Source organism: Rana temporaria, chromosome 1 (genome assembly GCF_905171775.1).
Source record: "Rana temporaria chromosome 1, aRanTem1.1, whole genome shotgun sequence".
In the NCBI taxonomy this organism is placed as follows: Eukaryota; Metazoa; Chordata; class Amphibia; order Anura; family Ranidae; genus Rana; species Rana temporaria.
Genome location: NC_053489.1, coordinates 359,865,736 through 359,879,277, shown reverse-complemented (window position 1 = coordinate 359,879,277; position 13,542 = coordinate 359,865,736). Strand labels below are relative to the sequence as shown.

At 47.4% G+C, this 13,542-nt stretch overlaps 1 protein-coding gene and 1 pseudogene across 1 annotated transcript in view; both read right to left on the bottom strand.

Moving 5' to 3' along the window:
* TLE5 (TLE family member 5, transcriptional modulator) overlaps positions 1-5,157 on the bottom strand; it is a 32,268-nt gene extending 27,111 nt beyond the window's left edge. The window contains exons 1-2 of the mRNA XM_040321811.1: positions 4,822-5,157; positions 852-949 (exon numbers count right to left, since the gene is read on the bottom strand). Of these exons, the coding sequence (XP_040177745.1) occupies positions 852-949; positions 4,822-4,854 (131 nt within the window). The 5' untranslated portion in view covers positions 4,855-5,157. The remainder of the gene's footprint in view (positions 1-851; positions 950-4,821) is intronic.
* Positions 5,158-7,085: 1,928 nt separating this feature from the next.
* On the bottom strand, positions 7,086-7,168 carry LOC120925266 (annotated as a pseudogene).
* Positions 7,169-13,542: the final 6,374 nt, after the last annotated feature.

Below are 13,542 nucleotides of genomic sequence, written 5' to 3'. Positions count from 1 at the left end.
CTGTAGCATTTTTTAAACGTCGCCTATGGAGATTTTAAAGGGTAAAAGTTTGTCGGCATTCCACAAGCGGACGCAATTTTGAAGCGTGACGTGTTGGGTATCAATTTACTCGGCGTAACATTATCTTTCACAATATAAATAAAAATTGGGATAACTTTACTGTTGTCTTATTTTATTAAAAAAGTATTTTTTTCCCAAAAAAAGTGTGCTTGTAGGACCGCTGCGCAAATACGGCGTGACAAAGTATTGCAACGATCGCCATTTTATAATCTAGGGTGTTAGAATAAAAAATATATATATATAATGTTTGGGGGTTCCAATTAGAGGGAAGGAGATGGCAGGGAAAACATTGAAAAATTACACATTAGAACTGCTGTTTTACTTGTAATGCCAACGGACACCACCAGGTCACAGAAGGAAGCTTGGGACTTCACAAGGCCGCGGCCTCAGTTACCGGCTTGTCTCCGTGCACCCCCGCCGTGCGATCACGGCCTCAATTACCGGCGGGCGCCAGGTCGCAATTGCGACCTGGCGCCCGGATTTTGTCGAGCCCTGGCATAGTGTAAAGTTCTAGACAGAGGGAAAAAAAATATTCTTTAAAGAAACCACAGGTTTGGCAGCTGCCTAGAAGTAAGGTGATGTGACAATCACATACATACAATGTTCAGCGCTGCAGAAGAGGTTTCAATTTCCAAACTGCAAGCAGAAGAGCTCAAACCACTGGTGCTACATGACGTATAGCCACCGGATTGTACAAGATACTTCTGGAGGAGTCTGGTTTAATTACAGTGTTGAGGTGGAAAAAAATAAAATAAAAGTTGTCTGAGGGTTATGATTGCACCCATTCCTACCTGTGATATTGTGCCTGAAGCAACTGGAACTCATCTTTAATCCTATCACAGGAATCGGAGGTTGTGAACTTGAGTTGCTGGGGCAGGTGAGAGGAGCCCTGGGGAGGAGAGATAAGACTTCAGACAATGCATACAAATCTTTTATCTTTGTACTATTTTTTTTCATGCTATTGTGACAAGGGCAAGAAAAAAACCTAACCTATTGTGGAGGGGGGGGGGGGGGGGATTGATCATACAGGAAACCAGCCACAATCAGGTCCTAATCTAACACAAAGCCTGCTATTCTTTCTTTTAGCAAATCAGCAAAGGTCACTAGTCCATTTGCAATCTTTTACAGTCAAGTGAAACAGTTTTGAAAGCAACAGAATTAGCAAGGTACTTGGAACAAAACTCATTGGCACACCGAGAGGCTGAGGCGGGTGGCGGTCCAGGCATGTGGACAGACTTCATTGTTGTAATTGTGCCTGGACCAGCTGTGTGACCCCACAGAACACACTGCACTTGTTCACATCTGGGCAATTTTTCATTTGTCATAAACCTCGCATGGCAAGAGGAATCCCATCTGTTCCTATGGTGCCTGTGCTTTGCAGTTTTCACTTGTTAGTTTTTAAAAATGCTGCATGTCCTTCCAGGACAAGATCTGTAAATGGGCACTATACTTACCACCTACAGCAGCCCGTGTCTTGAAAACACTGCCATTTTGCTGCTGTACAGCCACTGACTGTATTCAACCACTTGCTCCCTGTACTGTATTAAATGGTCCGCTTTAATTTTCCTTCTTTTTAAATTGTTGATCTTGCAAGGTACAGTTTTTGCCTTTCTACTTCATGTGTTACAGTGAACACTACCCAAGTGTCCCTCTACAGATAGGAAGTTGTCACTCTTCCATTGGGTACTACAAGTTGACGTGCCAACATCAGCAAGTTCAGTCTATTAGAAAAGTGGCAGTTATACAGTGCAGATTAGCTAGAAGACCGAGGAAGAAACAAACACACCATGCAGTTTCCAGTGCAGGAAAAATAAATAAAAGGCTTACCTGTAGCTAACCAGGAAATCTCCTGTCCCCTGCATGTGCCGATGTCATCGGTACATTCGCACTAAAGCAAACTCAAGCAATCACAGCGCCAGAGCAGCGATACCCGGAAGTAACCCCTAGGAGAGATGTCGTCGGCCAAAGGGGGGGGTACGAGGACCGCTGCGAGGGCTTCGATGTAAGGCAAGTAATTCATAATGAGCTAGTATGCCTTTGTCTTGCAGGGTTGTTTTTTTTTTTTAAATAGGGTTTACAACCACTTGACCAAAACATCTTTTGCTCTTCAGCACAATGCTACTTTAACTGCCAATTGCTCACTCATGCAACACTGTACCCAAAATAAAATCTAAAGTTTTTCACACAAATAGAGCTTTATTTGTTTATATTTAAATCACTACTAAGCTTTTTATTTTTTGCTGTATAAACAGATAAATAGCAACATAGAAAAGAAAGAAAAAAAAAAACCTACACACAAAAGTTCTTCTTTTGAAAATGTTGTAAACAAATAAATCGCTCTTCATAAATCTAAGCCTTTACTTTGGTAAAAAAATAAATTAAAAAAAAAAAAAAAAAAAACACACACACACACACACACACACACACACACACACGTGTATATTTAGTCGGAGTTATAGAGTCTACAAACTTTGGCATAAACATTTGAAAATAAAACATTCTGATGGGCTCATATCTTGAGGCACTAAAAGGCCAGGACTGTACAAATACCCCCCAAATGACACTTTTCGCAGTCTGATGTATTTAGTAAGAGGCATGGCGAGCATTCTGAAAGGTTGTAATTTTTGTCCTTATCGGTGTCCTTGTGTTCCTGACTTCCTGTCTGGTGAACCTGTTGTAACCAAGGCAGGAAGTGGGGATGCATTTCTAATTTAGAGAAAAGCCAGGCACATGTTCCAATATTTAAATCATGCGATTAGAGGGCCAGGATGAGACAGCAAGTCCCCTGTTGACGCACTTTGGTACAAACGCTGTACAGTACACCAAGTAGGGATGAGCTCAGAAATGCTCGGACGCAAGTTTCAACCTGCCTGAGCTGTCCTGCTGGGAAACTGTCAAAGCCAAGAACTAATCATAGACGGCCAAGGCCTATATGACGGTCTGCGGGGTGGGGAATACCTGACGCCTATAACAGCTTCTTGGTGAGATAGCTCAGGTGGGTTTTGACACACGTTCGAATATGCCTGAGCTCAGTACTGGTCCTGAGGCCTCCTGGGATGCATGATGTAGGTATCCCCAGAGGCTGAGGGCGACAACATTCTAACCTAGAATCCAGGAACCCTGGAAGTGCCAGAATTTCTTGTAAAAAATAAAATAAAAATGTATTTGGAAAAGATAAACAAGCGTTTGATTGTGAGAGATGGGGAGATAGGCATGCAATGATGGAAAGTAGATACAAAAAGTTAAAGGTGTACTTGGGTCGAATGCACCCTGCATGCGATTAGATGCAAGAATCCAAGCAAGGGGTTCCCGGAATCAGCTGCGAGAGGCAGTGCCACCGAAATCAATAGGGGGGCTGCTGGCTCTTACAACCAATTGTGCCCACTTGCATGTATTCTCTCATTCCACAATTAGGTCAGGACACACACACACAGCCTAACATCAAGGGCCAATCGCTTGCATGTGATCACTGCCTGAGTGGCTGTGGGAGCCAGTGTCAGAACCGGTGACCCTGTCAAATTAGGTAACGGAAGTGACGTTCAGTCAGCTCTGCATGTGTTCCACTGCTACCAGGTTCGCAGATCTGACAGAGCACCTGCAGTCACAAGAAGGCAGCAGACATCTTACTACACCCAGCTCATTTCAAAGTAATTTAAGCAATGAAGTAAGCGTATATAAGAAGTATATGAGAAGATCTGAAGCCCATCCTCATGTACCCACCCCCAACAGGCCATGTTCACAAAACATGGCCTGTTAGGGGCACTCTAGGACAGGGCTGAGTACCGCTGCTGTACCAAGATTAGGGATGAGCTCTGGCGTGTTCGCACACTCCACAGGCAGAGCCCGCCAGGAAGTCAGCACTGCGCTAATCACAGGCAGGGAGACATTGTACCGATGCGTGGCTGCAGAGATCAGGAAATGTCTCACTGCCTGTGATTAGCGCAGTGCTGACTTCCTGGCAGGCTCTGCACGTGGAGAACGCAAACACGCCGGAGCTCATCCCTAACCAAGATGCCCGCTGCCCTTTTATGACTGCAGGTGTCCTGTCAGAGGAGCAAACCTGGTATCGGTGGAACGCATGCGCAGATGAAGGAACATCACTTCCATTATGGTCACCAATTCTGACGAAACACCAGCAGCCTCCCATAGTTAACGGCAGGAATCTAATTGAATGTATTCAAACTGGATAGGAACTTCACACTCCCCCAGCCCCCTTACCTGTTAAGCAGAGTTCTCTTCCAAATACACACTCACCTGCCCGATGGATCTACATCGATCTGAAATCTACGCCTGTGTCCTACGCCGGTCCTCCTCCAGGTTCAGGCAGCCCAGCTCCTGAAGACACAATCTAGCTCTATGGACAAGCTCCTCCTGGAATATGCGATGGGGATATTCCAGGAGGCAGCAGGGCTTCATTTTCACCTAGGCTAGAAAAAAAATACCACTGCTACAATAGTTGTGGAGGCAAGGCAGAGTTGAAGAGGAAAACTGCCTCCCTCTGTAGAGATTCCTCACTTTCTACTGTATTTCTGTGCCAGGAAGTGAAGATAAATCTCCTCACAGTAAAATCTAAGACTGGTGGGTTACGAAGCCTGTGTAACCCTGAGAAGCAGCCAAAGTTGTTTGACTGTGGCCTAGTAGGAAGGTGCGAGGCGCTATGGTCGGTCGGTAGTGTGCCCCACACTCTCTCTTCCCTGTACACGTCATGGGCCGTCCATGAGATCACATGTAGAACACACACAGGCCGGGCCTTGTCCTCACCGAGTGTCGGCTATTGCTTTGCGGAAACATCATATCCCCGGTGTGGGCGGATGTGACACACGAAGGCGCTACGTTCTCAGCTCCCAGCCGTCTCTCCCGCTTCTTATAATGAGGCTCGGCGCCTCCCCCTCAAGCCTGAGGCCTTCACCGCTTCTTCTCCGTTCTGTAGGCCTGCAGCGTTCCGCTTTCACAACCCCCTTCGCACAAGGCTCAGCTCGATCTTTCACCCGATTATCTCCTCCCCCTTAAACCCCTGGCCTGTCCCAGCTCTCTCTCTGTTCCTCGTTCTCAACACCCCCCACTCAGGAGATCCTTTTGTTTAATGGCGACTTCCGCTAAAGCGAGCCTCTTGCGCCCTCTGCTGGCCAAAAGTGGGTGGAGCTCTGAAGGCGCTCATGCGGCAGGCACAGCGTGCTAGTTGTGCTCACACCTGAGGGGGTATTTTCCTACAGTGGCCAGACGTGCAACGACGTTTGCCGACCCCCTCCCCCAATGACTTTTTTTTTTTATAGAAAATTTACTGATGGAGCACATTTTTTTTAACGACAATCTGAAATATGACAGAAACTACTATTATAAGCGAAGGCAATTAATATTTTACCCCATAAGGCCTATTTTTTACATATATATATATATTTTTCTATTGAAAAGCCTATGGCGTGCAAAACACACCCAAAAAACTCCACCCGGTGCATAAAAAATGTGCACACACATAAAGAGGCGCGACAAAAAAGTGCAGACGGGTGCAAACGTCAATTGGTCCTCCTGTGAAAAAGGACCCTGCCCCCCCCCCCCCCCCCCCCCCCCCCGGGACGTTAGGCTCCAGACGGGGACTGAGGTACTGTGGTCCGAGCAGCCGAAGCCGACATGGACCCAACTTCCTTGGAGTAAGGTGACCAGATTTTTAAAATGAAATCCGGGGACATATTTTTTTTTTACTAGTAATGGCAACAATCAGCGACTCTCTGCCCGTCGCCGACCACCTCACAGCCTCTCAAGTCTTACTCTCCGGGCCCCGGCTACTACTGGGTGGGGAGCGGAGGAAGACCACTCAGCCAGGGAAGGCAAGGAGATAGGCAGGTGGCTGGCCAGGATTTGAGCCAAGGCAGAAGAACATGCGAGCGAATCTGAATGGGCATGCGCCCGAAACTGAAGAAATATTCCCTCCACTCCGACCAGAACATGATCATCAGAAAGGGGCACAGATAATGGAAAAAATACAACCCCCCTATGCTAGTAGGCACGGCGGAGCGGGGGGGGGGGTGTAATTCAATTTTTTTTATTTTAATTCTGCACTGACTATCTTTGAAATTGCCCCTGCCCCCTATTAAATCCAATCTGGGGACAAAACCAGGGACAGACTTGGTCCGGGGACAGAGTCCTCAATCAGGGGACTGTCCCCTGAAACTGGGGATGTCTGGTCACCCTACCTTGGAGGGTCTGCCAAAACAGAACCCTCCCAGTACTAGGTGGGGCTCCCCCGAAGGGAGACCCCATGAGAGCAGGCAAAATAAGCCAGAAGGCCATGTCCACCCACTCCCAAGACGTTCAGGGCTGGCCCGAGGACCGGCACCCTACTCATCACACAATGAACAAATAACGTGCACAAACAAAAAAAAGACAAAAATGTGACAAACATGAAGAAAGGTGGGGGAGAAAGAGAGATGAGGAGAGTGAAAAGGTGACCATCGTGCAGTACGATGGCCGGCCCTCCGGCCAGGAATCAAAAATTCCTCTGGTCCTAGCCAAAAGGCCCGGCCCTAGAGGCAGGTGGTCAAAAAGTGTGATATGGTGACGTGACCAAGGTGCCAAAAAGCAAATGTGCCGTAAAAACACGAGTGCAATTACGGCACCCCTGGACTGCCACTCCAGGGGCACATCACCATAGGCTTTTCAACGGACCCTTGCCCACAGCCCGGACAGTCACAGCCCCCTTCCCCACCAGGAAGGAACGAGAGCTCCGGAAGCTCAGGGAGAGAGCCGTCTAAAAACTGGCTCTCCCCTTCTCCTCTTTCACTCCCTACCTAATTATACTCGAGAGGTACTAGCCCTTTTCATAGGATCCCCCCTTAACAGTAGGGTGAGGTCGACGTTCCCTCTCGAGAAACTGGCAGGTTAGGAACTGCATCAAATCCAGGCCAGAAGACCAGGGGCCCAGCCCTCCAGCTTCGACCTCATGCCTCTCCGTCCAAATCAGAAGGCCTCCGAGGCAGCAGGCTTAGCATCTGCCAACCGCCATCCTTTTCCACCCCGCCGTGTACTCAGGACGGTTAGCATAGCACCACCTACTGGCAACTGATAAGAACAGATACTACACTTGATCTTAACCAAAAGGCAGAGAAGAGCACATTTCGACAGTCAAAAACTATAGAAATGATCCCTGAAAGTATAGTCCTTTTTACATGCATATATTTTAGGCAACCCTAGAGCAGGGGTAGGCAACCTGGGGCCCTCCAGCTGTTGCAGAACTACAAGTCCCATCATGCCTCTAACATCACCTATGGAGATTTGTAAGTATCAAAGTTTGTCGCCATTCCACATAACATTGGCCCAGATTCAAGAAGCACTTGCGCCCGCGCAACCATAGGTTACGCAGCGCAAGTGCTTACTTGATCCGGTGTAACGAGTGCTCCTGATTCAGGAACCTCGTTACACCGACTGCAGGCTAAAATCTGCGCGGCATAAGGCTCTTATGCCTCGCAGATTTTAGGCTGCATTTTTGCGGGGGCCGCTAGGGGGCGCTCCCATTGTGTATCAGCATGTAGTATGCAAATTGCATACTACCACTGATTCACAAGCTTGCGCGGGCCCCGCGCAAGCCAGGTACGGAGTTTCCGTACGGCTACTTTTAGCGCAAGGCTGCCCCTTCTAATAGTAGGGGCAGCCAATTCTAAAGTATAGCCGGCCTTCCCGCGCCGTGAAATTTGAATTTCACGGCGTTTGCGTAAGTGAAACGTGAATGGCGCTGGACGCCATTCACGTTCACTTAGAAGCAAATGACGTCCCTGCGACGTCATTTGCCGCAATGCACGTCGGGAAAGTTTAACTTGCGCGCGCTTGCGCCGGGCAAATTTGCCGGCGCGCCCTCGCAATTCACGGAGCTACTGTTCCGTGAATCGAGGGCAGCGCAAAATATTTGCGGGGGCGCAGGGCAAAATCGTTGCCCTGCTCCCCCGCAAATATCGCGCAATTCTACTTGAATCTGGGCCATTATCTTTCACAATATAAATAAAATAAAAAAATTGGATTAACTTAACTGTTTTCCTATTTTCGTATTCAAAAAATACGAACTTAACTGTTTTCTTATTTTATTATTCAAAAAAGTGTATTTTTTCCCCGTTCGCACAAATACGGTGTGACATAAAGTATTAAAACGACCGCCATTTTATTCTCTAGGGCAGGGGTAGGCAACCTGGAGCCCTCTAGCTGTTGTGTAACTACATTTGCCATGATGCATTTTAAGGCTGGCAGTTACAATTACTCTGAGGCCTCGTACACACGACCAGACATGTCCGATGAAAACGGTCCGCGGATCCGTTTTCATTGGACATGTCTGCTGGGTGAATTTGGTCTGATGTGTTTACACACCATCAGACCAAATTCCCCGCGGACAGAATACGCGGTGACGTGGCGGCGATGATGACGCGGCAACGTGCGCGAACCCGGAAGTTCAATGCTTCCACGCATGCGTCGAATCACTTTGACGCATGCACGGGGTTTCGGGCCAGCGGACATGTCCGATGAGTCGTACTGACCATCGGACATTTCCGTCGGACAGGCTTCCAGCGGACAAGTTTCTTAGCATGCTAAGAAACTTTTGTCCGCTGGAAACCTGTCCGTTAGGCCGGAAAACTGTCCGGTAGGCCCTACACACGGTCGGACATGTCCGCGGAAACTGATCCGACGGACCAGTTTCAGCGGACATGTTCGGTCGTGTGTACAAGGCCTCAGAGGTAAGGATGAGCTCCGGCGTGTTTGCACAGTCCACGTGCAGAGCCCGCCAGTAAGTCGGCACTCTGCTGTTCTAATCCCAGGCAGGGAGACATTTCCTGATGCTCGGCTGCAGAGATGGGGAAATGACTCCCTGACTTCCTGACTGGCTTTGCACGTGGACTGTGCAAACACGTCGGAACTCATCCTTACCTCTGAGAGTAATTGTAACTGCCAGCCTTGCAATGCATCATGGGAAATGTAGCTCCACAACAGCTAGAGGGCTCCAGGTTGCCTACCCCTGGCCTAGAGAATAAAATGGCGGTCGTTGCAATACTTTATGTCACACCGTATTTGCGCAAACGGGGAAAAAATACACTTTTTTGAATAAGAAAATGAGAAAACAGTTAAGCTAGTCCAATTTTTTTATTTTATTTATATTGTGAAAGATAATGAAAGATAATGTTACGCCGAGTACATTGATACCCAACATGTCACGCTTCAGAATTACGCATGCTCGTGGAATGGATGAGAAGTGCTGACTACCAAGGGGTAAGTGAGCTTACCATCCATCCCAGTCTGTGACTGAAGTCTCCCCCTTCTCTCTCCTGTCTCTAAGTGAGTACACTAAGGTAAATCAGGGTTTTGAAAGCACCCCTTATATCAGAGTTCCCCTTTACACCAGAGGTGACAGTGTTCAGAGTCCCCTCCGTACATCAAAGTTCTTAGTGTTCCCCCTTAAATCAGGGTTCCCAGAACATCCCTTATATTAGAGGCCCCAGAGTTCTCCGTTACATCAGAGTCTGCAGAGTCCCCCCCCCCCCGCACTTACAGTGAAAGGGAACTCTGCTGATTCAGATGTAAAATGGGAACTCTGTGGACTCTGATGTAATGAGGGACTCTTGTGATTAACTTTGTTTGATTAGAAATGCCATCTATTTGCAAAATATATGTATAGTTGATACTATTAAAAAAAAAATTGCTGTGTGCCGCTAAAGTGTTTGAATTTGACTTGGAGAAAAAGTGGCAACCCTAGTGCCAAACTAACTCTTTGCCCCGGGGTGAAAGAATGTTTAGCTTCGCCACTGAGTAGATCAGAAGATGGCGAGTACAATGTCAAGCTCCTGCCTACTTCACCCTGCATATGGGTGTATCTTTTGCATGGAACACACTCATCAATTCCCGGTACCAGGCGGAGACTGCGATAATGTGAAGAACCTAACATTAGGGCAATTTCACAACTTAGAGATGAGCTTCCACACTGTGTGCAGTAAAATACAGAGTTTCTCTGAAAGTGCTCTCCTGTGTCACTACACTTGTATGTTGCATGACGTACTGAGCCTATGCCCACTCCACCAGTCCAGTGTATTTTTGTTACCTCCCAGTAATAGAAGGGGGTCCTGCTGAGCACATAGTGTAGACCTGATGCATGCTCATGTTAAATCCTTCACTTCCCTTACGTATGTGACCAGGCCATGGGTCTACGTAACGTGAGTTTGGATCCGGTTACTATTGGATAATGACCGCTAGGGAGGGAACCAGACAATGACCCCCCTTGCTACCAGAGGACCTGTCACTTTACCAGGTACCACGCCTAAAAACTGGTTGCTTCGTATCTTGAACTTGTGCTTGGTTTCGCTTAGCAACTGCATTTTCATTTCTTGTATTTCCAAGTTAAAGTGATTGTAAATGATCACCTTGTAAAACAATCCATTCAGTTTAAGAGCCCATTCACATCTAGGCGACAAAACGCCCGACGCCGGACGCTTGTGCCGCTAGAGGGGAGAATTCCCATTGCTGTCTATGGAGATGGTTCACATCTCATAGACGCCGTACGCCTGTCGCCTGAAAAAAAGTCCCGGACCCTTTTTTTCAGGCGACATTGGCGTTCGGCCATTGACAGAAATGGGAAGGATTTGAAAAAAAAGATACACTATTCGCGGCAAAATACGCCGCGTACGCGGCGTTGCTTGTCGCGGAGGTGTGAATGCAGCCTTAAATGAACGCAAAACATTTTTGTATACTGTAGATATAAAAAAAATTATAAATACCTTTTTCCCTTTTTTATAAGTAATCACATTTCCTCTATTCTCAGGTGCATAGGAGCTGAGGGAGGAGAAGCAGCAGCACATTGAGCTTCCCAGCGAATGGATGTGCAGTGACGGGGGCATGTCAGGACAAGTCTGATCATTGGAGGAGAGTTAACAGCACAGCTAGAGAACTGACCACGTTGTGCTCTGCTGCTTAGTGTGGTCAGTTATTAATAGGAAAGCAAGGGGACTATCAGAAACACAAGGGATTTCACCTAACCATTTACTGACCAGGATTTAGGAAAAAAACAAAAATGCAAGTTAGCCAAATTTTTGGGTGTAATGTGAAAGATGATGTTACACTGAGTAAATACACTGCTCAAAAAAATTAAAGGAACACTTTTGAATCAGCACTCTTGGGATATTGATCTGGTCAGTTAAGTAGCAGAGGGGGAGGGGTGTATACAGAGGGGGTTGTTGATCATTTTCAGCTGCTTTGCTCTTAATTGAAATTAACAACAGGTGCACTAGATGGGCAACAATGAGACGACCTCCAAAACAGGAATGGTTTTTCAGGTGGAGGTGTCGGACATTTTTTCCCTACTCATCTTTTCTGACTGTTTTTCACTAGTTTTGCATTTGGCTAGGGTCAGTGTCACTACTGGTAGCACGAGGCGATACTTGGACCCTATAAAGGTTGCACAGGCAGTCCAACTCCTCCAGGATGGCACATCAATACGTGTCATTGCCAGAAGATTTGCCGTGTGTCCCAGCACAGTCTCAAGAGCATGGAAGAGATTCCAGGAGACAGGCAGTTACTCTAGGAGAGCTGGACAGAGCTGTAGAAGGTCCTTAACATATTAGCAGGACCGGTATCTGCTCCTTTGTGCAAGGAGGAACAGGATGAGCACTGCCAGAGCCCTACAAAATTACCTCCAGCAGGCCACTGGTGTGAATGTCTCTGACCAAACAATCAGAAACAGACTTCATGGGGGTGGCCTGAGGGCCCGACGTCCTCTAGTGTGCTCTGTGCTCACTGCCGGACACTGTGGAGCTCGATTGGCATTTTCCATTGAACACTAGAATTGGCAGGTCCGCCACTGGTGCACCATGCCTTTCACAGAAGAGAGCAGGTTCACCCTAATCATATGTGACAGATGTGAAAGGGTCTGGAGAAGCCGCAGAGATTATCATTATTTATGCTGCCTGTAACATCGTTCAGCATGACCGGTTTGGTGGTGGGTCAGTGATGGTCTGGGCAGGCATATCCATGGAGGGACGCACAGACCTCTACAGGCTAGACCAGTGGTCTCCAAACTGTGGCCAGAGGGCCAGATGTGGCCCTTTGCTAACCTTTTTCCGGCCCTCATGGCTTTATTCCTCCCACTGATATGAGGCACTATTCTTCCCACTGACTCCAACAAGGGGGCACTTTTTCTTCCACTGATACCAATGATGAGATACAATTACTCCTACTAATAGGGGCACTACTCCTTATCCTACTGATTGCAAACTCTGAGGCCATATTTATTCTCACCAATGCTGGGCCCAGGGCATTTTCTACCCCGCTGGCCACCATCTGGCCCTCCTAAAGGCTGAAGAACAATAAACTGGCCCTTTGTTTGAAAAGTTTGCAGACCCCTGGGCTAGACAATGGCACCCTGACTGCCATTAGGTATCGGAATAAAATCCTAGGACCCATTGTCTGACCCTACGCTGGTGCAGTGGGTCCTGGGTTCGGGATGAAGAAATTTATACCATTGAATTGCCCCCACGCTCACCTGACCTAAATCCAGAAGAACACCTCTGGGACATTATGTTTCGGTCCATCCGTTGCCGCCAGGTTGCACCTCAGTCTGTTCAGGAGCTCAGTGATGCTCTGGTCCAGATCTGGGAGGAAATACCCCAGGATACCATCCGTCGTCTCATTAGGAGCATGCCCTGATGTTGTCAGGCATGCATACAAGAACTTGGGGGCAATACAAACTACTGAGAAGCATTTTGAGTTGTTGCAATGAAATTTCAGCAAAATGGACTAGCTTGCTGCATAATTTTTTCACTTTGATTTTCGGGGTGTCTTTGAATTCAGCCCTCTGTAGGTGGATAATTTTCATTTCCATCAAATGATGTGGCATCCTTTCATTCCTAACACATTACCCAGTCCATACCAGTATAGATATCCAGCATGAGATTTTTGCCCGTTGAGATCTGCTATGTTTTCAAAGTGTTCCTTTAATTTTTTTGAGCAGTGTAGATACCTAACATGTCATGCTTTAAAATTGCGCACGCTTGTGGAATGGCGACAAACTACGGTACTTACAACTTCTCCATAGGCGATGATTTAATTTTTTTTACAGGTTACCTATTTAGAGTTACAGAGGCACTCTAATGCTAGAATTATTGCTCTCACTCTAAAGCCCCGTACACACGAGGAAAACTGCCAAGAGAGCTTTTGGCCGGGTAAACCGGACGTGTGTAGGCTTCCTCGCAGTTTTCCCGTCAGGAAAACAGCCGGGAATCCCAGCGGGAAAATAGAGAACCTGCTCTCTATTTTCCCGTCGGGAATCCCAACGTTTTTTTTTTTTTCGCCAGATCTACTACTTTCCTATGGAAAACACTGCGAGGCAGTGCCGGCGGAGCATACACATGGCCGGGATTCCCGGCCAAAGCTCCATGGCAGTTTTTCTGTCGGGTTCTCGACTTCCCCCTCGGTTTTCTCGGCAGACTTTTTACCGCTGAGAAAACCGAGCGTGTGTACAGG